This window comes from Quercus lobata, chromosome 8 (assembly GCF_001633185.2).
Source record: "Quercus lobata isolate SW786 chromosome 8, ValleyOak3.0 Primary Assembly, whole genome shotgun sequence".
Classification (NCBI taxonomy): domain Eukaryota; kingdom Viridiplantae; phylum Streptophyta; class Magnoliopsida; order Fagales; family Fagaceae; genus Quercus; species Quercus lobata.
The window spans coordinates 63,214,129-63,237,670 of record NC_044911.1 but is presented as its reverse complement, the minus strand read 5'-3'; the positions used below and the strand labels follow the sequence as shown (position 1 = coordinate 63,237,670).

Here is a 23,542-nt window from a genome sequence, read left to right as displayed (position 1 = left end):
AAAACTTATATACGGTACTTTAGGTTCTTCTCTCAAAATTCAGTTATATAACTACTCAACTAAAAAATACACTTCCATTAAAAAAAAAAAAAAAAAAAAAACCTGGCAGAATTTTAAAACAAAAACTTAAGGAATAACATTTAAGTAGTACACTTAAGTCTTACATTTTATACAAAATACCCATTTTAGAAATTGACTTAATTGTTTTATTTTTATTTAAGTTTTTAATAGTAAAAGTAAGAGGTGAGTAACAACTGCATTACATAGTCAACATTCCCCATATAATGAAGTTATTAAAATAACTTCAATTATAGGATGATTACTGTAATTAACCCATTATATTATTAGAGAAAAAACACAAAACACAAAAAAAGACAAAAAGTAGAAGTATCATGTAGTCATGGTCTATGGTCTATGGATACCTATGTGGAATATGAACAGTAAAAGTAACTCTTCTAACACGCCGCAACAGCGCGTGACCTATCACTCTCATTCTCGACGAAGACCCTGACCACATCTCTGAGAGAGAGAGAGAGAGTCCGAGCGAGGAAAGCAAAGCAAAAATCCAAATCTAACGAACATATTATTTTGATATTTCCGTGCTAAAGCAAAGCCAAAAACAATGCGTTAATATCCAACGCACCCCAAACGAAACCCAAGCATTCTCTTTTTCTCTCTCAAAGAGTGCAAGCAACAGAGAGAGAGAGAGAGAGAGAGAGAGAGAGAAAAGACTGTTTGTTTGTTTGTTTATTTGGGTATCTATGCCTATGGCCGAGTTGACTCAGCCCGAGGTGTACTCTCCTCGTTCCCTTCAACTATGGCGTACACTTCTCAACTGGTTAGCTTTCTTCTTTCAGATCTTCGCTCAGATCCTCAGAGCTCTTGGCCATCAGCCTTTACTCTCCTCTTCTTCTTCTTCTTCAACTACTCATGCTTTCAAGCCCTTGCCGGTCGCTGAGCTCCCGGAGCAAGACTCTCCGGCCGCCGTCGAAATCCCCGCCGCTGCCACCGTCTCCGTCTCCGATTCCGATCACAGCTCCGAGAAGCTCACGGTACGGTCTCGTTAAAATAAAGTTTCGATTTTTCTTTTCTTTTCTTTTTTTTCCTTTTTTTGAAGATTTGAATTCGATCTGACTTTTCTACTTTTATTTTTTTCATTGTCAACGACTTTATCGTAGGTTAGTTGCTAATTGGGAAAACAAGTAATTGATTGTTATGTTACTTAGAGAAGCGTTACGCTTTGTTGTAGCTTAAGGTTAATGCTTGAATTCGTTTTGTTTAGTAATATGTAATGAGCTTACTAGTTACTAATACTACTTATGCTCGAAATAAATGCAAACCCTTTTAGTTTAAGGTTGAATATTTAGTTGTGCTTGAGGACATGAAGAAGAGCCCAGTTGAATTGAGCATAAATTGTGGGTTTTAGTTAGTTCAACATTTAAAGTTTATTGTACTTGAATAAGGGACTTCGATTGAATCCCCGCATGGAAGCGTCTTGGCTTAATGGTATAGAGTAATTATCATGGAGTGGATTAGTGGATGTCATAAGTTCAAATCTTGTCGTATTTATCAAAAAAAGAATTGGGTATGAATTAGATGTTAGTATTGATAGAGAAGTTGTTTGTGGGGAAGCAAAAGTTGAGAAAACCATGGATAGTATATTGATATGGCCCTAGTACCATTTGATTTGGTTGTATATGTCACTTTGTTTTGCCTTAGCTTTTGTATAGTGTTTGAGCTGATCTTGTGGGCATGTTGTAAATTTTTCAGCATGCAATGGTAATGCTACTTCACCTTAGAAATTCAAAGTCATTATCTACAAGGAAATATTCCAAACATATATACAAAGGGTTTCCCTGCTGTGTTTTTGAAAGGTAATTGATAGCTGTTCAAGCTGCTATGTCTGTTATGAGATACAGTCATATTTAGTTCCAAGGTTTAGGCTGGTTTTACTGTTCTTTGTACTTTAGTGGAAGTCCTATGTATTTGGAGTGCTTTGTGTTGTGTGTGTCTTTAGTTGAATTTGTCTGCTTGTATCTGTTGGTTTTTTGAGTTTTGAATAAAATCTTGTATTCATAAAAAAGAAGATAGACATAGTTATATATGCCAATCAAGAGGTTGGGTGTTGGTGCAATGACAAGTGGCTTCCACCCAAAGCAGCATGTCACATGTTCAAGTCCAAGAATTAACCTCTTAAAAAAAATTGGGATCAGGTTGTCTACCAATCACCTCTCTCAAACCCTACACAAGTGGAAGTTTTGCGCATTGGGCATCACCTTTTGTTATATATGTCAATCTTAAGTCAGTGTAACTTTTTGTTAATGTTACGCTACATAATAAATTTATTTCGTTTACCAACTTAAAAATTTCATTGTTGGATGTTTTCTTTGTGCTTAACATACACATCAAATTTCATGTGAATCAAATGTTGTTTAATATACAATCTATAAACTTATTTTTTTTCTTACAATTTAAAAAAGAAGAAGAATATTTTCTAGATTAGATGGTTATCAAGATGTAATTTAAATGATAGATTTATCAAAATTCTCCTTCAACGAGTGGTGTAATAATAATAAGATTTACACCGGGTGTAGAATGCTTCATTTAGTGGTGTAATAATAACAGGAGTGACACCAGGTGTACAATTTTGTTAAGAAAGTATAACTGTATAAGAACATGAGTGCAAATATGCCAACCTCAATTAGTTCATCTAAGGCACTTCAATTGAGAAAAGAAATCTGTAACATAGATGTGCAAAGCATGTCAATACTTTTCTCTTCTTTTGTTTCCCTTTTTACTATCATCTTTGTTTACAAATTTCATTTGGAGCTGCTTCCTTCCTGTATAGATTTAGCAACTGACAAATTCACCTACAGGTAGTTCTTGACTTGGATGAAACTCTAGTATGTGCATACGAGACATCCAGTTTGCCGGCTGTTGTTCGTAATCAAGCAACAGAAGGTGGGTTGAAGTGGTTCGAACTGGAGTGTGTGTCTTCAGACAAGGTGCTTTGCAAAACATTCATTTTGTATGTAATTGATTATGTGGCAGTAATTCATTCAAAAATATATTCACTTGAGTATGTTGGGATTTGAAGGAATGTGAAGGAAAACCTAAGGTCAACTACGTTACAGTTTTTGAGCGCCCGGGATTGCATGAATTCTTAAAAGAACTGAGTGAATTTGCGGATCTTATACTGTTTACAGCAGGACTTGAAGGTTTGCACATTAAATATTTTTAGACATCTGTCCACTTGTATTTTTCCCTGTTGCTTTATGAAAATGATATCTTTATGAATGATACAGGTTATGCCAGACCACTTGTTGACAGAATAGATACAGAAAATCGATTTAGTCTCAGACTTTACCGGCCTTCAACAACTAGCACGTAAGTACTGCCTCCTTCCCTTGGTGATTTGCCCACCCATTCATGACTGTGGCCAGTGGTCCGGTTTGTTATTCATAGCCAGTAACAGGGAAACTTTCATATGAATTTTTTATTTTTCTTGTCTATTAGGGACTTTTTTCTGCTTTGAAAAGTTAATCAATGTTTCACACCAAAACCCGTGTCTTTGTTCTCCTTATTTTTCAGATTCATTACTCTGCTTTGGAGGTCACTCTACCTTCATCTCTCTAAAAGCATCATATAACTGATCATTTTTGTTATGGATGTAAATGGCTCAATATTTCCTATATCCTTTGGCATGTTAATTGGGTCATATTAAGTTCTTTGGAAACATCATGGAGTTGTATCAATTTTGTGGAATGGAAGGATTTATTCATTTCCTATGAGATGTTTGAACTCTTTGTATTTTTATGCTCCTAATTTTTGTTAGCTTAAATCCTCACTGATTTTTTATGTCAAGTATAGAACTTCATGGTTAACGTGTAGTTCCATGAGTGCTGCTATTCACTATTTTCTTATGATTTTACAATTGTTGAAGAAATGAACTCTCAAGAGGTCTGTTTAGCTGAATATAATTTGATTTAGTTTGGTAAAACCTTTGATTCTGCTAAATTACAGGGAGTATCGGGAGCATGTGAAGGATCTCTCCTGCATTTCAAGGAATCCATGCCGAATTGTTATTGTCGATAACAATCCATTCAGTTTTTTGTTGCAACCATTGAATGGAATTCCATGCATTCCATTTTCTGCTGGGCAACCACATGACACACAGGTATAGAGATTTGCATTTCACATCCCAGTATATCTTCACCAAGTAATTTCATCATTTACCCTCCACCTCTCATAACCTTTTTTTTTTATTTGTGTGTGTGTGTGTATGTGTTTTCAGCTTCTGGATGTAATTCTTCCACTCCTCAAGCACCTCTCTCAGCAGAAAGATGTGAGACCTGCACTCTATGAAAGGTTCCATATGCCTGAATGGTTTCAAAAGCAAGGGATTCCTTATTCTGGCTGATTTCATAGAACAAAGACTGCATGCATCAAAATCCACTATTCTTCTTTATATAATCCTCAGCAGTTTGAACAAAAGCAGCATCTCATCGCCTGACTCAAATTTCTGTATAGCATCAATTTGTACGCTGAAGGTGATGAAAACCCCTTCAAAATTTATCCGCAGGTTTGAACTGTTGCACATCATGATCACATAGGTACAGCATTTATGTATGTAGATTTGTCAAAACTCTGATTCTTATGTAATTTTATTTTTATGCTTGTGATCATCTTGATTGTTTATGTAACTTGTTGGAATTTTGTAAAATTGTTATCAATAATTTTTAGCATAAATGTTCCCTGCAGAATTGCATAGTGCTATAAGGAAAAGAAAAAAGAGCCAACTAGCCAAGAACTAATTGCGACACATTTCATGTAGTGCGTTTCTTAGTTCTGGATTTACCTAAGTTTGGGATAGCTATGGGCATGAACCAAGAGCTCAAAAGGACTTACTTGTTGCATTCAAAAGATGCACGCCAAAGTTCACACGCTTGATTTATTTCTGCCTGCTGTATTTTTTTTTATTTTTTTTTTCTTTTGAGTTTGTATTTTACAAGTCAAGGATCAACCATTCAAGCCACCTATATTTTTCTCCTCAGACTTCTTCTAGATGCGAATACAAATTGCAAGAAAAGTAGAGGTGGTCCTGCTTGATATAAGGTGTTAATGTTAGTTAACCCTTTTTGTGACAGATGAACCCACTTGTTTCCCAATCCCAACCCGGAGACCGTATGTTGTGCCGCATTGAAACCTAAAAAAAGGACATGGACCAACCTGCAGTGCTGTTAAGACTTAAGAGAGGTGATCTTCTCATCCTACTAAAATCGATGCTTAGTGGCCCAATGATATCTCGCTGCCTTCACAGTCCGGGATTTATACTATAAATAAAGTACTATCCAAATCATAGCTCGACTATATGAGACAGAAGCTGAGTCTATAGGCTAGGGAAAAGGGCATGATTTCATTTCTTTCTGCTTGAACAGTTAGCAATAGGAGAAAAATGATATTTGAGCTCTATATATTTATAGGGGGATACACTCAATTTCATACCGCATCAAGTGATTAGTGTCTAATAAAAATAGTTTTAGTGGTAGATCTGTGTAAAAGTAACATTACTCTCATCATAAGTTATTAACTCTCATCATACGTTGACAATTTAATAGAGTTTGGAATTGAGCTTGTCCGTAGCATTGTTGAGTGTGTGTATATACATACACTAATGTTCTAAATTTATAAAACATAAGCATTGTTTGTCAAAATCGAAATGTTTGGCAATTTCTACTTAAACTTAATAAACTCTTAAAGCGCACACTACCAAACACACCTTAAATCAATAAGTTTAGTGAAACAAAAATTTCACCATTTCTCTTCTCAAATGTCAAGATGACATGTCATGATCATGATACAATAAAAGCGGTGTAAGTGATAAACGATTAGAAACGATATTGCATTAATCATAATTTGCTATGCTGTCAAGATGACTTGTTATGGTACAATAAAAGTGGTACAAGTGATAAACAATTGAAAATAATATTGTATTAATCATAATTTGCTATGCTTTTAACGAGTTCTGAAATATTTTATGTTACTGGCATGACTCCCAGGTAAATGGTTATAATATCATATTCATTGGTCATTGGCTCATTGGCGCAACACTTTATCCTCCTTTACTAGAGGAAATTGTGTACATCTTCACTTTGACTTGGGGTTTTGATCTTAAGCTATCTGGAAATTATCTGTTAGTCTTCGATAATGGGGCACAGCGAGGACAATTTGGAAGCCCACATGGGCGGCGATATTCTTGTTAAGTTGTTAATGAATAATGATGTACCATTAATCGAAGAGTAGTTTAGAATTTCGACATGATGTTAGGAACTCAGACTACCAAATGAGTCTTTCTGCAGCTTTGCCCTTAAAAAGCTTTTCTTTGTCATTACCAATAAACGACAGCATCAAGCCGCACAGGACACTTGAAAAGGATGATCTTCTTTCAACCTATTTTTCCACCTTTATAAATTATGGAATGCGACCTTTATTTTTCCATGTCTGTCTTTTTCAAAGTTGTCTTTAGAAATCGTATTCCATATTCTACTGAGTGCCCCTTAAGTCTTATATTATACTATTCATATGGTCTTGAGTTTATGAATCAAAGGGTAGGTGAAGGTATCTCTTTGGCTTGAAAAATTTATATGACCTGAGTTTGACATATTGCACAATCATGCTACCCAACTCTCATCTCTTTGACCGGAATTTGCCAAACTTTATAGCAAATTCAGAACTAAATAGTTATGGATTTGATTAACATTGGCACCAAAAAGAAGAAGATAATCATGTGGTGGTGGATGAATCAACAAAAGTAAACACAATGTTATATAAAAAAATACTATATTCACAATATTTTCACAACAAATTTTAAGTCGTAATTTGTTACTGTTATTGGTGAGTAAAAAATATAATTTCAATGGTGAATTCAAATTAGAATTAATAACAACTTACCATTTAAAATTTATTATAGAATTATTGTAAAAATGCTATGCAAATACCATTTAAAATTTATATATATATCCATAAGAAACACATTTACGGTTTGAAGAAAGTACTATGACTTGTATAGAGATGATTGTATCTGATTACAAACTATTTGAATGCAAATAATGCTACGAACTGTCTATCTTTGACTCTTCCAATTATTAGTCTTAAATAAAGTTACCTACACTGACCAAATATACTATTGACAATACATTAGCGATGTCCTAATCTTGCGCAACAGCTATGATGACATTGATAAGCCTACGCCTTTGCTTAGTAATTGTTTTATTCTCTCCTGTTGTTGGCTACCTTTGTTTATACTCTACTCACTCGATTTCTGTTGTCTCTTCAATACAATTTGGTCCATTTGTTAATGATTACCTTTTGTTTATACTGTCTTTGTTATTCTTATTTAAATAAAAATGGACCAAATAAGTCTATTAAGATGTTATGGTTTCACATTTTGTTTACACATCTCTTGAACTGTTTTAATTTGGAGAGTTCTTAAATTAGATTTGAAATCTCCTCACCAGCTATCAAAAGGACCTTTTTGTTTTGTTATTTGGGTCAGAAGCACCTTTCAGCTTTAGATGTATGTATAAATTACTTGGTTGCGTATTAGTTTAGAAAAAAAGCTTGAACTTTAAAGCTTAAATTACGGACCTTTATAGTATTTTATTTCTTGAAATATACCAATTATGTGTTCCTATACCTATTTTTTAGTACATATTCTCCTAACTTTAATAATTCAATTTGTGTTGCTAAAATCTTGTAGCTCAATCGTTGTTTCATCGTATTTTTAACATAAACTTCTAGGATTCATATCCTCCTCCTCCTATTTAACTATCAAAACATCCAAAAAAAAAAAAAAAATCAATATGAGTCAAAAATTTTATAGTTCAATGGCATTGCCAGATTCTTTTATTAGGAGAACAATATTTGAATTCCACCATCCAACTTTGATTAATTAACTATAAAAATCAATTTATGATTTATTGTAACATTATTTGGAAGCATTAATAGCATTTTAGAACATTTTCATTCATGTTGTCCTATAGGAAAAAAATTAATAATGACTAACATCTAAGCAAAAGTTAGAGATTTAGTTTAATCAAACCAAACTAAGTCATACCTTTTTTTTACAATCATATATGTATAATACCACTCTCTATTTGTATGTAAAATCCACGTGTAAGTCATTCTACATGTGATAGGAGTGTCATATTGATATATAGACTATAGTACATGTATTGCGTAAAATACTTTTTTATATAGACTAGTCTCATATTTAGATGTATGAAGATAATAAGTAGTATCTAATGTGTATAAGCTACATATGTGTGCATTCTACGTATATGGTTTTTTTTTTTTTTTTGGATAGAAGCATTGCATACACTATTATGATCTTAATATCCCACATGGATTAAGTATAAATTTAAACATGTGTTTATAAGCTTTTAAACACCTTTTTCTTGCAAACTGGTTTTTAAGGGTGAATTTTACCCTTGGATTCCTAACATACACTTACTCCATAATAATACGGAGAGAGCTTACAAGCTTCCAGCCACGTTCTCCACTCCTCTTCCACCGTCTACTTCTATTCTATTCCATAGAAAAGGCTTTTGCTGTACTGTTGAAAGCCAGAGTATGAAACTATATTGGCTCAATCAAAACAGTCTGTAGACCCCTTTTTGGGAAACAGGGAATATATTACAAACTATTATAGTTTAATGTGGCAAAAGTACAATTAAAATATAGGATTTTTTATTTTTTATTTGGTATTCTACACTAAGTAATAAGTTCCATAATTATACAAATCTAGAGCGTAGGGAATTTGGAATAAAAGCTCAAAACATCCCTTATGCAACTTATTTACAACCATGTAAGCCCGGCTTCATTCAATTCTGCACGTAATCCCCTCTTAATAAAACTTCATTATTGTCCAAATAAAATGCCCCCTACATATAACTAGTGAATACAAATCCTCTATACCATTTTTTGTGTATCACTTTATATTTCACCAATCATTACTTGCTATGTTTTGATTTTACTTTCCTTATAAATAATTGAAGTTTAAAATGAAAAGCAATTATATACATAGTAAGTAGTAATTGGTAAAACAAAAAGTAGTACATAAAAAGTGGTGCAAAGAATTTGCATTCACAAATAGTTAATAGTCTGAATTCGGTAAAGATAGGGTGTAAAACTCATGTTTTATACCATTCAATACGAGATTCTCACATCAACTTTTTATTTAAAATTCAATAAATTCTACCACATATAATAACATCTCAATAAACTCACAGTTAAGTTTGATTTTCAAATGAGTATTAAAATTGATTGAATGTGATTGAGCCTATTCTTTAATAAGTTTATAACCTCATGTATAGGCATGAATATATTTAAAAAATATACATTAAGATGCATAGTATAATTCTTACTGTGCATGCCCAATTCCCTGTTAATGGGCCAACCTAGTAATTCGGCTCACAATTTACTTATTTTGGTGGGTTTTTGAGTATCTTACAATGGGTAGCTCTTGACTAGGTTGACTAAAGGCCTGTTAATGTGGCTAACCTCTCTAACTGAACACCTTCCTATTTTTCTTTATGCTCGGTTATTTTTCAGTCCTTCCTCTCTAGTGTCTAACCCTTTGCTCTCATGTTGTTCTCCTATTTATAACCTCGCCTCAATGGACCACTAATGATTATCTTTCCCACAACTCATGTGGGAGGGGCCCATTTTGATTATTCCTGACAGAAGTCGACCCGCTTTGGGAACAGGAAAGTGAACGTTGGAACTAGTGCTAGATGCCGAATGGTGTTCAGCAGTAATATTTTCCAAGGCACTACTGAGGTACCCTAGAAAACATCCGAGCAACAACAGTATTAAGGCCCAAATAGTACTCGACCTATCTGCCAAGCACTCCGTACATATTGGGCCCCAAAGTGATAGGCCTACTATAGTGCACCGTACAACCTTGGGCCCTACAATAATGGGTCCATGACTATATACCGTATACTTACATATATAATTTAAATATTATTGAAGTCATTTTTTTCTAACTCTTTAAAAAGTCTTGTAATAATATTATTAATTAGAAAATGTAAATTGTCCATTTTTAAAAAAAAAAATTTATGTTCATTAATTTTAGACACTTTGGTTTTTGTACGCAATAACTCATTTAGATTGATATTTATGATGTGATCCCACATTTGACTCCAAAACTAAGAAATAAAACTCTCTCTAAAAATAAATAATTTAGAACACGTGGCACAAAATTAGACTTTAATTGTAGAATCTAATTGAATTTTCTCTAAACTTTACCTATTAATATATATGTAGATATGATAATGTGGTATGTTGAGATGGAAGGGATAAAACTTAAATTTTACACCACATCCTTATAGAATTTAATCTTAGTAGTTAAACCCTCTTTTCTTGCATAGGATCCTAGCTTGTGATTCAAATTCAATATCACTGCGGAGTTATCACTCATGTGAAGCACTTGGGATGGGGTTATTGTAAGTAAACCTCTTTCTATGGTTGCTTCATTTTATGTTTGCAATCTTTTTGGTTATGTTCTGTGAAGGTGATAAACAGTAAGAAGGTTTTGTAAGCAAATACGAATGCACTAAGAAGGTTTTGTAAGTAAATAAGATTTCATTAATTGTTGCTTATAGGCGTGGTAATAATACCTCGTCAGTTTCATCTATCAAAAAGTCTTTCCATTTAAGACTTAGTCATAAAGTTGAAACATTTGAAAAAGTAACAAATTATACTTGGAAAAAAAAAATTAACGGTCATCATGATCAGCCTCATTGTTATTCATGATTTCATACAAGAGACTCAAGACGGGTTAATTGAGGAGACTGATCACTCACTTTCATGCACCCGTGAAATTTCGACATAGATACATAATTAAATAGATTCTCAAAAAAAAAAAAAAAAAAGATACATAATTAAATAAAATTAAACTTATCTTAGATTTCGTAGTTAATTAATAAGGACATTTAAAGTTACATGAATTAATTCTTGAACATTACTGTATGGAGTTAAGAGTTTATTAAATTTATTCTGTTTATATAAAAAAAAAAAAAAATCAATAAAATCAAAATTTTATAATGAGTTAATAACTTAATATTATGGAGTTGATGTCAAAAGTTAAAATTATATCATATTTATAATTAGATATTAAAAAAAAAAAAACCATAGTCCATTAATTGTATTATAGAGGGTGGAAAAAGTAAAGCTACCTCTTTTTGTTTAAACACTTTAGACTTTATCGTGTAGTTTTGACAAATTCTATACGTAAGGGCAAGAACTAAGAAGTAAATTCAAACCCCTTTTTTTATTAGAAAGAGACATTAGTTAATCACAATGTATTTAAATAGTAACTCAATATAAGTAATCAAATATCATACAAAGTTGTTTCTCAAAAAAAAAAATATATATCATACAAAGTTTCATATCTATGCTCTATCTCTTCCCTTACATAATCTAGAACACCTATCATCATCAATGTGACAGCATCCATTTATTTTGATCAATAATCTAAGATTTTTTTTTTGAAGGCTCAATAATCTAAGATTTAGGAAATTACCAAACCTTTTAAATATAAAGCTGACACCAAAAAAAATCACTAAAAAGAATGTCTTTCTAGAATTTATTCAAATATTTTCACCAACGAAATTTCTTAAATTGTAGCTCATGAATCTTTAATTCTTTACCCCCAAATGGCAATGATTTAAAAACATGGCTGTTGTCATAGTTTGTGGTTGGCAGTAGCCGCAGTATTAAAAAGTGGTTGAAAAACATGAGAACCATATATATTGTCTATTGACTCTATTCATACATGAGTTTTGCAATGTTCACACAGAGCGTGGATTATTATTAATTAATATATCATATGTTGCATTCCAATAGATTTTTTTTTAGCTATATATATATATATATATATCATACAAAGTTTCATATCTATGCTCTATCTCTTCCCTTACATAATCTAGAACACCTATCATCATCAATGTGACAGCATCCATTTATTTTGATCAATAATCTAAGATTTTTTTTTTTTTTTTTTTTTTGAAGGCTCTATAATCTAAGATTTAGGAAAATACCAAACCTTTTAAATATAATGCTGACACCAAAAAAAATTCACTAAAAAGAATGTCTTTCTAGAATTTATTCAATTAATTTAACCAACAGAATTTCTTAAATTGTAGCTCATGAATCTTTAATTCTTTACCCCCAAATGGCAATGATTTAAAAACCTGGATGTTGTCATAGTTTGTGGTTGGCAGTAGCCGCAGTATTAAAAAGTGGTTGAAAAACATGAGAACCATATATATTGTCTATTGACTCTATTCATACATGAGCTTTGCAATGTTCACACAGAGCGAGGATTATTATTAATTAATATATCATATGTTCCATTCCAATAGATTTTTTTTTTAGCTATATATATATATTAGCTATATATTGCATCAAGTTTTATATCATATGTTGCATCAAGTTTTTAGCTATATATTGATTGTGAACGGTACAGGCCGGTGATATTAATTGACCGGTCCATTTATATACGTAGCCTTTGGCGTATGGTTATATGGTTTCCATCTTATTTGAGATTGAATAATACAGTATTCTCGAATTAAAAAAGAAAAAAAAAGAATAATACAGTATTCTAATCCATATATCCATTCTATGGTATTCAATTATTCATATATATTTAACATAGATTGTAATATTGTAGATATAAAAAAAAAAAAGAAAAAAAGATTGTAATATTGTATAACTAAATTTGGTTAGAAATCTTAATTTTTTAGGCAACATAATAAAAAATAAATTCAACAAACAATTCAGGTTCCAAATTAAACAAATCAAATTTGGTGAGAAATCTCAATACAATACTATAAATTAACTTCCTAATTTTGTTTTCTTAAAAAGGAAAGGTTTCATTTTAAACCCTATATTTTAGGAGTGGTTTTTTTTTTTGAAAACAGGGGTGGTTTAATTTCAAAGTTCTAACTGGTATAATTTCAACCAAACTAAACCTAAAATTTTCAGGATGATTACAAAGTAACTCCTATAATTTCGTTAATTTCAAATCAAATTCTAAAATTTCAAAATTTATATCAATGTGAACGGTAAACCCTTTAAATCAACCCTCGAAGGTTCCAAATTTAAATAGATATGATTTTAAAGATTTAGAATTCAAAACTATAAAGTTTAATTCATAACCCTCTTAAATTTTATAGTTTAATTGGAAAGTTTGAATCTTTTTTTTTTTTTTTTTTGTGTGTGTGTGTGTGTGTGTGGAAAGTTTGTAGTTATAGGATTTAATTTAAACTCATCTCTTAAACATAGCGTTACGATTTGTAATAACCAAAAAAAGAAACTAAAGAGTGTTATGTGGTGAAGGAAATTATGGATGAAGGTGTAATATTCAAAACGATGGGGATTGTTTCTGGAGTTTTTGCATTGACCAGCCAACTTGTTTTTGGCCCTTTGGATATCTCCCGGACGTGATTGACCCTTTTCTACTCCATTGAAAATTATAAATGAGCCAAGAACGATACCCACCATATGTCCCTTTCTGTCTCCTTTTTCTCCCTAGAATCTATAACAGCAGCCTATATTTCATGTAATTTGACTGATTAGGATTTCTATTTTGAATTTTGAATATAATTAATTAATCATCTTTATAAGTTAGAAAGCATTGCAACTTATAAGACTATAAACAACTTTAACATGTTAAAAAAGAAAAAGAAAAAAACTAGACCTAGCAACGGGTCTGGTCGAGTTAATCAAGTTCGGGTAAAAAATTGATCGTCTTAAAATAGGTTGTGAATAGATGAGTTAATCAGATTCGGGTAGAAAATTGGTCTTTTTTTTCACATGCAAAAAAATGTTAAAAATACAAATACAAATACAAATACTAAAAAATAAAAATTAAATAATTCATAGATTCTTAATAATTCTCAAATTCTTTGAAGTTTGAACCTCCCAATAGTCATATTAGATTTTTTTTTTTGGAGAAAAACCTTTGGATGATTGAAATCATGTTACATTTACGTAGTTTAGCATTTGAAATTATTTGCTAGTTTAAATGGTTTGAATTAAATATAAATATAAAAATAAAAAATTGTTGAAAAAAGGGTGACACAGTAACACAGGTCAACCCATTTTTTCTTTAGATCAAAATTAAAAATTCTTGAGTTCGACTCCAATATTTTTCTTTGAATTTAAGTTGAATCCAATTTTGCCAAGTCTAAAAAAAACACAATTGCTTTTAAAAAAACACACACACACGTACACGGATTTTAACTTTGAGATAAAACGGATTCGCAGACTTTTTTGGTCAAATCGCGCCACCTGTCCTGTGTTTTACAAATTTGCTTTGGTTGTGCTTCATTTCATTTCATTATTGCATGCACGTGCTTCATATTCAGGCGCGTAGACGATAGCGATGTTACGTGTTCGTCAGTGGCGGCGAGTATTTGAATTTTAGTTTCGACAACCGTGTTTGGTGATCCCCGTACTACCAACAAACGATTAAGGATGTGTTTGGTTCATTATTAAAATCAGTGTTTTTAGTTTTTACCAGCATTTTTTAAGCACCTTAAACAAAAAGAAAAATTATTTAGGAAAAATTACAAACCTCTCATGTATCTCTATTTTGAGTGTTAATTTTGAAAATGCAACTGTTAAATGCATATCAAATTTCGTTCAAAACAGATGTTATTTACTATTCGATAAATAAACTTATTTTTTATACACATTTTTAAATTACAAAAACTTGAAATTTTAACATTTGTTTAATAGTATAGCAATTGTTGTTTGATTTTCTTAAAATTTTGCAAGTATGAAAGATATAATAAGAACATGCATCATTATAGTATCTTATATTCTAGGTAATATTAAATTTAATCTCTGTTCTCTCATAAACATCATTAAAGTATACCATTCTTCTCCAAAAAAAAAAAAAAAAAAAAACCACTAATATTTCTAGATAGAAATTTAAAATAATTTTAATTATTTTATCTAATCTTAATTTTAAATGAAATTGTTTTAATTTAGTAGATTGACTTTAGGTTGATAACAACTCAAACATTTCCTAAATAAAATGAAATCCTTCGGTTCGTATACTAATTCAAAATTTACATCTTTTAACATTATGAAAACTCTTTATTTAAAAAAAAAATTCCAAATACGATATTAAATGCTAGAATTAAGTAAGTAGTTTGTGAATTCTGCCCAATCAAAAATTTCAATCAAAAAAAAAAATGTTGGTTTACAAAACTATTTTTAGAAACTATTTTTAATCAAAAAATGATAAAACAATAATTTTTTAACAGTTTTTTATATTTTCAATAAAAGTGAGGTCAAAATTTTCTTAACGTAGTTTATTAACAATTGACCTAAATACACCTGTTAACATAACCCTATTTTTAGAATTTATATAGTTACTTGTTTTACAAATCTTGTAATTTGGTAATACTATTCCTTTTTTTCTAAGATAAGAATTAGGATTCAAATCTTCTTTCCTATGGTTGTAGTTTTCAAATTCCAAAAGAAAAATTGCATCTTACTTCTTATTGAACATGAACCTTTCCTAAATCCTAATTCACAATGGTTTTTTGCAGTGAACCTCCTGAGTCCTGTGACAGACTCCTGTACATGACAAAATCAGGATGTGGTGTTCCATCTTCTTTTCAAATCAAAGTCTCTCACAACTCACAAGTCCCAAGTCTCACTCCTAATAAAAAAAAAAGAAAAAAAAAAAAGAAAACAAATCCTTGGTAAATATTGTGAACACTGTTCACACAATCAAAGTTGTCAAGACCAAACACTACCTTTAAGCTTTAACTTTCATGACTTTTTACTTACTGCTACAATTCTACTAAACCTGTAACTACATATCTCTCTCTCTCTCAAAAAAAACCAAATTACTCTCCAATCTCTCTCTAACTCTCTCTTTTAAAAAGATACGCCCTGTTCTTTTTCTGCTGAAAATCCCACTTTTGCCTCTCTCTCTCTCTCTCTGGCTTGGCCATTTCCGCCCAATGAAGCACACCAAACTCAAACTCAAACCCAAACCCACCACACCCTTCAGAAAACCCCACTTCTTTAAATGACGAAACTACCCTCCATCTTCCTCATCTTCCTCCACCTCCTCCTCCTCTCCAAAACCCACGCCCTCGGCTCCGGCGCCACCCTCGCCGTTATCTCCTCCTCCGCCACCGTTTGCGGCATAATAGCCTCACAACCAACCCAACGCATCCAATGCTACCAACGTGGCCAAGTCATATCCGTCGATCCCAACACCAACTTCACCTCCATTTCCGGCGGCACCAACCTCCTCTGTGGCCTCCGCTCCGGTGGCTACAGTCTCCTCTGCTGGGACCCCTCTAACAACTTCAGCTCCAAACGCCTTTACTTCAACGACACCGTTTTGTTAAACAACCTCTCCGTCGGTGGCGACCAAGTCTGCGCCACTTTCAATGGTACAAACTCAGTCTATTGCTGGAGAGGCAATAAAGATTTCAATTTGCCACCTGGGTCTGATTCGTTTTCGTCAATCTCATCTGGGTTTGGTTTCTCTTGTGGAATTTTAAACAGCAGTCAACAAGTTAAGTGTTGGGGAAGCAATACTGTGTTATCGAATTTGATACAGAGTGGTTTTACGAACATGTCGATGAATAGTATTGTAGCTGGTGGTTCACACGCGTGTGGGTTAAACTCAAGTGAGTCTGTTGTTTGCAAAGGAGATAACAGTTCTGGTCAGTTAGATGTTCCTTCGGATTCGGTGGGAGACTTGTTTAAGTTGTCGCTCGGAGAAAGCCATAGTTGTGGGATTAGGAAATCGAATCAATTTGCGGTGTGTTGGGGTGGGAGAGGGGGATATTCTTTGAATGTGACAGAAGGGGGTTCGTTTGAAGCAATTGCGTCTGGGTCTAATTTTACTTGTGGATTAAAGACGATTGATTTATCGATTTTGTGTTGGGGACCCGGGTGGCCTAATGAAGGTAATTTGAGTTCTGGGGTTGAGTTATCTTTGCCTAAGATTCTTCCAGGTCCTTGTGTGGATCAATCTAATTGTTTGTGTAGTGTGTATCCAGATTCTCAGAGTTTATGCTCTGGTTTTGGGATTATTTGTCCGGTTTGTAAGAATGTAAATTCAACGCAACAGCCAGTACCTTCACCAACCCCAACCCCAACCCCCTCATCGAATTCATCACCATCCAAGGGTTTGAGAAGGGGTTTATTGGCCTTTTGCATTGTGGGATCGATTGGAGGATTTGCGGGTATTTGCACTGTGATTTATTGCTTGTGGACTGGTGTTTGTTTTGGGAAGAAGAAAGTGCATAATTCAGTGCAACCTACAATCACTAGAGCTGCTAGTTCTAACAATGGAACAACCTCGAACAATAGCCCGCCTTCAAGGTCATCCACAATTAGGCGTCAAGGGTCGAGGATTATGAGGCGGCAGAGGAGTGGTACCTCGTCAAAGCACACGGATAAGGCTGAGGAATTTTCACTAGCTGAGCTAGCAGCAGCCACCAACAATTTCGCTTTGGAGAACAAGATTGGTGCTGGAAGCTTCGGTGTTGTGTATAGAGGCAAATTGGTAGATGGCCGTGAGGTTGCGATCAAAAGGGGTGATACTAGTTTAATTATGAAGAAATATCAAGAGAAAGAAAGCGCATTTGATTCAGAATTGGCATTCTTGTCACGGCTTCATCACAAGCATTTAGTTAGGCTTGTTGGGTTTTGTGATGAAAAGGAAGAGAGGCTGTTGGTTTATGAGTTCATGAAGAATGGTGCACTTTATGATCATTTACATGACAAGAACAATGTGGAGAAGAGTAGCAGTGTTTTGAATTCTTGGAAAATGAGGATCAAAATCGCATTGGATGCAGCTCGAGGGATCGAATATCTTCACAATTATGCAGTCCCACCTATAATTCATAGAGACATCAAGTCCTCTAACATATTGTTAGACGCTTACTGGACAGCCAGAGTATCTGATTTTGGATTGTCTTTAATGGGTCCAGAATCTGATCGCGATTATAGGCCAATGAAAGCAGCTGGAACAGTTGGGTACATTGATCCTGAGTATTATGGTCTTAATGTACTAACAGCAAAGAGTGATGTTTATGGTCTAGGAGTAGTATTATTGGAACTTTTGACAGGGAAGAGAGCTATATTCAAGAATGGTGAAAATGGAGGGGCACCCATAAGTGTGGTGGACTTCACGGTGCCAGCAATTATGGCTGGAGAATTGGGAAAGGTCTTGGACTCAAGGGTTGGGCCTCCAGAACTGAATGAAGCAGAGGCAGTAGAACTGATGGCCTATACAGCATTGCATTGTGTGAATTTGGAAGGGAGGGAAAGGCCAACCATGGCTGACATTGTTGCTAATTTGGACCGGGCATTGTCTCTCTGCGATCATAGTCATGGTAGCATCTCTAGTGGTACAATCTCCATTGTTTCAGAATGAAATTCCAAAGGGAAAAAAAAATTACATTTTTTCTTCAATTTTTATTGATTTTTTTTTTTTTGGGGATAATCACATTGGGTAAAATTGTGTTTTGTAAATTTTAGGATTTTCATCTAATATTGAGCTGTAGGTGTAGGATTTTGTGAACACTAACAGCTAGAAAGAAGGATTACATGATTTATTTTTCAGGAAAATAGCCTTTCTTTTCTCTCAAGTTGTTACCTTTTTTTGTTTTCATTATTATCAACGTATATAATGTGTTGTTTTCTGTTTGACCAAATAATTTCCGATTGCAGCAGAGAGTATTTTTCACTCATAAATTTGATAAGCATATGACACAAAGAATGATAAAAAGTATGGTGAAGTTTGTGAACAAAGACTGGGGGTAACGTATGTCCTTTGCTCCCACAGTGCAGGTACTCAAATTTATTTGTCAACCATGCTATTTTTTTATGGTCCCACTAAAAAACAGGGGTAGATGGGAATTGTGGTCCGACAATTTGAAATGAGAGAATGCAGTCCACACTTTTACGCGCTGGGCACACTTTGACTTTGAAAATTCAATGAGAGCAGTCAATAGGATATGGCCTAGTAGTTTCTTAACTTCCACGACGCAACAACTATTCTGGACACTTTTTTTTTTTCTTTATATTTAATTTATTGAGTTTCAAACTATGCATTTGTTGATGATTGTGTTGTGCTCTTTAATCGATTTTTGGTGTAAAGTTAATCTTCCAAATCTCTTATTCAACTATAAAAATATTTACTAATTGGGCTAATTATGGCATTCACTTCTTACTGTGCTCTTTATCATTAAACTAAAACACCAACCGATTTTTAGTTAGGCTTAATCTCTTATTAAACCATAAAATTTTTTATCAGTTGACCTAATTAGATTTCCACACACATTTCTTTTTAGATGTTGTATTATACATTTTTTTAACTGTCGTATATGGATTTATTGGTTAACGAATCACATAATTGATTTTAATAAAATATAATATTATTTTTCTTGAAGTAATCAGTATATAATTTTATAATTTAATTTAATTGAGAATTTTTATAAAAAGAAATAAGAGAATTTTAATTTATGATGTTCACTTATAATAATTATTTTTTATTATCAGATTAAAACATCAATAATTTTTTTGTGTACATCAATAATTTTTTTGTGTAAAAAATGATAAATCTCAAATCTCTTATTTGATTACAAAATATTTTACCTCTTCAATTAACTAGGAACCCACAATTTAATTGAGAATCTAAGACAACTTTGTAAATTTAATAAAATGCAGAGGTTCAACAACTGTGAAAATTATAATTCCCTTTAACAAGTTAAGATTAAAACTGCTCTGTTCAAGATCCCAATACTCTGGATCTGCATCACTATGATGCTATGCTATTGGACTTCAGCTATGAGAATAAATTCATTAAATCAAACGGTGCCTCTTAAATTTTAATAACCAAGCAAAGCATTTAAATATTTAATGTAAATATGCTATAGTTAATACCAATCAAATCAATAACTCTATAAATTTAATACTAGCATCTAATATAGTGTGAGGAACAGACTCAGAGAAAGGGTGAGTCTAAACTCTAGGTGGCCGGTGGCCGCCACCACCTCCATTGTTCATAATAATTTAGATATTTGGTGAAGACTATGCACAAATTTTAATGAGACTTGGGTGTGTGTTTCATACAAAAAAAAATGCAACTAATTATGAAACACAAGTATAATGTATATAGGAGACCCCACCACTGCACATGAATAAAGTTATGAATCATCCATTTCTTGCCTATTGGAATTTTATGCCCAAATCTCTATATGCAAAACAGCGAATCAGCAATTATTATTTTCTTTTTGTCCATTAATTGGCCATTATTATTTAACTCATTTAATTATGGGCGGTTGTAGCTAAGTGAATCAAAGATTGAAGGATGTGACTCGAGAATAATGCAGATACCATTTGCTCAAAAATTCATGTGGATAAAAAATTGGATAATGTTTACGACGTGCAAATCAGACGACACCCCTTACGGCACCCAAGGTAACTATATCCAAAACACAAGAATTAGGGTATCTCTATGTTTTATGGCTTTATCTATTGTAATAACTAATAAGTAAAATAAATAAATTTTTTGCTCCAAAAAAAAAAAAAAAAAGAAAGAGTAAAAACCGAATTTTATCATAGTATTAATTATTCATGAGAAATCCTATGTACACATATTTTCACAACATTTTTACGATAAATCTTAAGTGGCAGGTTGTTACTGATTCTTATGGATGAGCAAAAAAGTAATTTAAGTTGTGGATTCAAATTAGAACGAATAACAACTTACCACTTATGATTTATTGTGAAAATGTTGCGGATGTATGACTTCTCTTTAAAAATATATCAAAAATAGTAATGATTATTGTTTAAATTTTGATAGTATAACAAGATTCAATCTTCTCATTTTAAAATGGATGGATATTTAAATTTTAGATCATTTAATTATAAGCAATTCTAGTTAAGTGAATCAAAATTCAATGTAACAATTCCAAAATCTAGATACCATTTGTTGAAATCAATCAAAAAAAGAAAGAAAGAAGATATACTAAACTCATTACAAATTTTATAAATTCACATGTCAATGCATATAATTGGTAGATTTTAAAATTCATGGTTGTACCAAGTGGTTTCACCAAATTATAGCAATATTTTGGATAAAAAATAATTTTTTAGATAGAGACAACAATTTATTTGTTCTTATCATTTTCTTTAGATAAAATAATAATAAATTTTTTAACAAAACATGCAACATGCATCTAGGTTTCAATTGATGGAAACAATAACTTATTTATTCGTATAAATTTCTTTAGATAAAGTAAGAATACGTGTTTTAATAAAACATGTAACATGTACTTTAGATAAAATAACAATAAGTGTTTGACAAAACATGCTAAATGCATCTAAGTTTCAGTTGATAGAGACTAAAGTAACAATAAGTGTTTTAATAAAACATACAACATGCATTTAAGTTTCAGTTTCAGTTGATAGAGACAACAACTTATTTGTAAATATTAATTTCTTTAAATAAAGTAATAATAAATGTTTTAACAAAATATGCAATATGCATTTAAGTTTCAGTTAACAAAGACAACAACTTATTTGTTCTTATCAATTTATTTAGATAAAGTAACAATAAGTGTTTTAACAAAACATGCAACATGCATCTAAGTTTCAGATATTTAAATCCTACTCCAACTAAAAATTTATTATCAAAATTTCAAAACTTATATATATTCACCAATGGTCTTTGTCTTTCCATAGAATCTCCCTTACACCTCATTTTTTTTTTTTTTTTTTTTGAGTTGCAACTTATGCATATGTATTTGTATTGGAATGATATACATGTTGTATAGATCCATTGAAGTTGATAAATTTATATGATACTCTCTCTCTCGAGCAATTTTTTTTCCTAATAAACAACTACTCTCATTAATTATTAAATTAATTAATTATTAATTGTTAGTATATATTTCCTCAAATTAAGGGATAAAATTAACAATAGTTTAATTTACCTAAGACTTTATCATTTAAATTTTAACAAATTTAAATTCTATTCAAACTAAAAGTCTATTATAATTTTTTTAAAACTTCCTTCCCTAGAAAATAAAACAAAATAAAATAAACTTGTTAATTCCCCCTCACACAACATCCCACGCTTTTTCCCCCTCAAGTTGCTCCTTACGTTTTATTAATCATTTAAAAAAAAATTATTAATTATTAGGATATATTTCCTCAAATCAAAGGGATAATATTTAATTATAATTTAATTTAGCTAAAATTTTATCATCTAAGTTTTAGAAATTTAAATCCTACTCCAACTAAAAATCCATTATCAAAACTTTAAAACTTATATATATAAATATATATATATATATATATATATATATTCACCAATGGTCTTTCCATAGAATCCTTCTTGCACCCCACTTATTTATTTATTTTTTTTGTTTATTATTTTTTTCAAGTTGCAACTTATGCGTATATATTTGCATATGATAGTTTTGATTAAATAAATTAATCTTACTTATTATTATTTGTTTCTAAATTTTCATTGTAAAAAATGTACTTTCATAAAGTATGTATTTTTTTAACAAAATATTATAATTCATGTAATATGCATAAGTTATATTCCAAATTCATTATAACTGTAGGGGCTAATCATCTAGAAGGAACTATTGAAACTGTCTGAGTTGGGCCTATGACCCAATCCGAGGATATCAATCAATCCGAGGATGGTCAAACAAAGTTATAATGGGAATGGTATAAGAAGAAGAAATAAATGTAATAGCCCAAAATACGTCCGAGGAGAAAAATCATCTCGGAAACGAAGATCCGAGGTCAGTAAGAATGCCTTATCACCCCAAACATCCTTCAAAGTTGCATCACAACTAAGAGTCGGACATTGGATAAGGTATGAGCAAAAGGAGGCGACAAACATCTTCAAAAGCTGCTACCTCCATATTAAATGCCTCCCAACTAACTCTCTGGCCGCATTAATGTGGAGGTGATATCTGAACAATGGTCAAGCAGCCTTACAGCTACTAGTTGATGGTTCTGGGAGGTGTTGGACGAGACAAGAAGGAGTTCCTAGAATCCAACCTACACGGGTATGGTATGAGAAGTTGGCCTAAAAGTGGGGATTGGAAAAAATCAAGAAATCTTTGTAATAACATTGTGAACTCTTGAAACTGTGTTCATTAATAAGATATTATAACATAAGCTCCTCAGGCCTTGCCGAGGACAGATTTGCTTATTTTACTTGTACTTAACAATCTTAATTCAGCAACTTTTATTGTCTATCTTCAGAAGTAGAACTAATTCTTTCACCCACACTCTATAAATTCATTGTTTGGGCTTGTTGGGCTTAAACTCAATCTTATACTGGGTCCAATCCAAGTTTAGTCCTTACAATAACTAATTCTCAAAATACCAGAAAATAACAAAATTAAAATAAAGGTAATAAAATGAACTAATATATATGGTGGGTCGTTTGAGTAAAATG

At 32.0% G+C, this 23,542-nt stretch overlaps 2 protein-coding genes across 3 annotated transcripts; both read left to right on the top strand.

The window, feature by feature from the left end:
* Positions 1-545: 545 nt before the first annotated feature.
* On the top strand, positions 546-5,053 carry LOC115955376 (CTD nuclear envelope phosphatase 1 homolog). 2 transcript variants are annotated; one of them, XR_004084130.1, is made up of 7 exons: positions 546-1,052; positions 2,877-3,005; positions 3,098-3,218; positions 3,306-3,387; positions 4,024-4,177; positions 4,295-4,613; positions 4,762-5,053. XR_004084130.1 is itself a non-coding variant. In XM_031073486.1 (6 exons), the coding sequence occupies exons 1-6, from the start codon at positions 762-764 to the stop codon at positions 4,418-4,420; spliced, it is 903 nt and encodes a 300-aa protein (XP_030929346.1). In that variant the 5' UTR covers positions 546-761; the 3' UTR covers positions 4,421-5,053. The 2 variants fall into 2 exon arrangements, 1 of the variants encoding a protein (XP_030929346.1); XM_031073486.1 differs by having other exon boundaries at positions 4,295-5,053.
* Positions 5,054-15,876: 10,823 nt separating this feature from the next.
* LOC115955374 (putative serine/threonine-protein kinase-like protein CCR3) lies at positions 15,877-18,754 on the top strand. The gene has a single exon (XM_031073485.1). The coding sequence runs from the start codon at positions 16,118-16,120 to the stop codon at positions 18,485-18,487; it is 2,370 nt and encodes a 789-aa protein (XP_030929345.1). The 5' UTR covers positions 15,877-16,117; the 3' UTR covers positions 18,488-18,754.
* The last annotated feature ends 4,788 nt before the right edge of the window (positions 18,755-23,542 follow it).

Excerpts from the sequence above, each read along its gene's own strand:
- LOC115955376 (XM_031073486.1), top strand. The coding sequence starts at position 762 with ATGCCTATGGCCGAGTTGACTCAGCCCGAGGTGTACTCTCCTCGTTCC. Across the intron at positions 3,219-3,305 it reads GTTTACAGCAGGACTTGAAG|GTTATGCCAGACCACTTGTT; the intron begins GTTTGCACATTA and ends TGAATGATACAG. Across the intron at positions 4,178-4,294 it reads GGCAACCACATGACACACAG|CTTCTGGATGTAATTCTTCC; the intron begins GTATAGAGATTT and ends ATGTGTTTTCAG.
- LOC115955374 (XM_031073485.1), top strand. The coding sequence starts at position 16,118 with ATGACGAAACTACCCTCCATCTTCCTCATCTTCCTCCACCTCCTCCTC.